This window comes from Vicia villosa, linkage group LG1, assembly GCF_029867415.1.
Source record: "Vicia villosa cultivar HV-30 ecotype Madison, WI linkage group LG1, Vvil1.0, whole genome shotgun sequence".
Lineage (NCBI taxonomy): Eukaryota > Viridiplantae > Streptophyta > Magnoliopsida > Fabales > Fabaceae > Vicia > Vicia villosa.
In genome coordinates, this window is record NC_081180.1 from 116432899 (window position 1) to 116434865 (window position 1967).

The 1967-nt window shown below is 30.5% G+C and overlaps 1 protein-coding gene across 1 annotated transcript; it reads right to left on the bottom strand.

Annotated features, from left to right (window-relative positions):
• Positions 1-248: 248 nt before the first annotated feature.
• On the bottom strand, positions 249-1468 carry LOC131615048 (uncharacterized). Its single transcript, XM_058886564.1, has 3 exons — positions 1042-1468; positions 860-905; positions 249-772 (listed from the first exon to the last, which is right to left on the bottom strand). The coding sequence occupies exons 1-3, from the start codon at positions 1392-1394 to the stop codon at positions 293-295; spliced, it is 879 nt and encodes a 292-aa protein (XP_058742547.1). The 5' UTR covers positions 1395-1468; the 3' UTR covers positions 249-292.
• Positions 1469-1967: the final 499 nt, after the last annotated feature.

Here is a 1967-nt window from a genome sequence, read left to right on the forward strand (position 1 = left end):
TCATAGCATGTTCTACATTTTGTTGGGAATAATTTAATTTAAAAAGAATCAAAAGTTAAAGGAATAAGCAAGAATTAAAATAATTGTGTTCAAGATATAAAAATGGGGAATCTATTCTTCAACAAATGATAAAAGCTATAACATAAATATACATGTATTAGGTAGAATTCATGTAATTGATGTGTGATTATTTCTTGAATTCATCAAAATGTTTGAAGACAAATGGAGCCTTAAGAAGCAAAAGAAAATTGTTGACAAGTTGGTTTGAAATTCATATATCAGTATTATAGGACTATATTGCAGAAAATATATATTTAGTAAAATGCATAAGCAAAAGTAGAACTAGAAGCAAGAGCAACCCTGGCAATAGCAGAAGCAAAGTTGAAAACTGATTTGAGTTTGATACCAATACTGATCCATGATCTTGATCATTCACCTTCATAGATAAATTCCCTTCTTCTTCTTGAGAAGTTATTTCAGGTTCAACATTCACATCATCATCATCTTCAGCAACTTCAGTGTCTACTTTTTCTGCTACATGTTCTTCATTTTGCACATCAATTTTTCCTCCCTCATTCAATGAACAATCTTTCTCCTCAACAATCTCTGAAACAGCTTCATCATCATCATCATCCACCTTTTCTGTTTCTGAGACGGCACTTTCCGAGTTGAAATCATCAGATAACACAATTTCATCATGATGAAACGAGGTTTCGGATACCAGTACCTCACTGATGGTTTTAATGTCAGAAACACTCTCAATTTTCTCCTTCTGAAAAAAAAATCAAATTGAAGCAATTTATTCAGCTTGTTTTATATAACATAATCAAATCATTAGAAACGATAATTGATAAATCACCTCAATAAAACTGTTGTTAATGCTTTTCGTATCGGTTATAGCTTCACTGTGAAAAATACAAATGTTAAAATGAGTTAAATCGTTCAAATCTAGGTAAAATAGAAAACTATAAAATAGAGGAAAGATTGATCAAGACAAAGATATAGCAACATATGAAAAACAAACAGTTCCGTAAATGTTACCATGGTGCACCATCTTCGTCTTTGGTTGTGGTTGTTGAAGGTTGAAGAAGTGCATGAAGACATTGATTGGTTTCAATTTCGTGATCTTCTATGCTCTTATTACATTTTTCACCCAACGAATTTTGAGGTTTGGGTTTGGGTTTGGTTGCGTGTTTGATGATTGAAAAAGTGACAACAGCTATAAAACCAACAGCCGCCACGACAAGTCCGGCAATATCATTCCCACCACCACCGCCACTGCCGCCGCCACGGCCATTACGGCATGTGATGTTCTCCTTTTTCTTTTTGTGATTGTTTCTCATTCTTAATTTTTCCTCTCCCATGTGACGATACCAGTAGGTTCCTTGATTCATGATGGTTGAGAAAGATGAAGAGTCATGTGCATGAATGAAGGAGTCAAGAGATGAAAAATAAAATAAAGCCACTCAGTCAGTCAATTATGTCATTAAATATTTTCAATTTTCAATGTGAGGTGTATTGTTTTATGAATTTAATTAATTTTTTTACAAGGAAAATTTAATTAATTAGTAATGTATAAATGCCTTTGGAAAACGTTTTTAAGACATATTTTTATTCTTGTGCAAATCTTTATAATTTTAATATGATATAATATGATACAATATAATTTAATATCTATTTTTATTATGGTGAATACTCGGGTGATCGGTATCCTCCAATCAAACATTATGATTTATTGTCACCAAAGAATTTACTTTTTATTATACCAATTTTAGACTTAATTTTGTATAAGATTTTATATATATATATATATATATATATATATATATATATATATATATATATATATATATATATATATATATATATATATATATAGAGAGAGAGAGAAAAGGGGTGATGCACTGACTGACAGTGTAAAATATTTTTACACTGTCAACCAATCACCACCCATGTATCCAATTAAA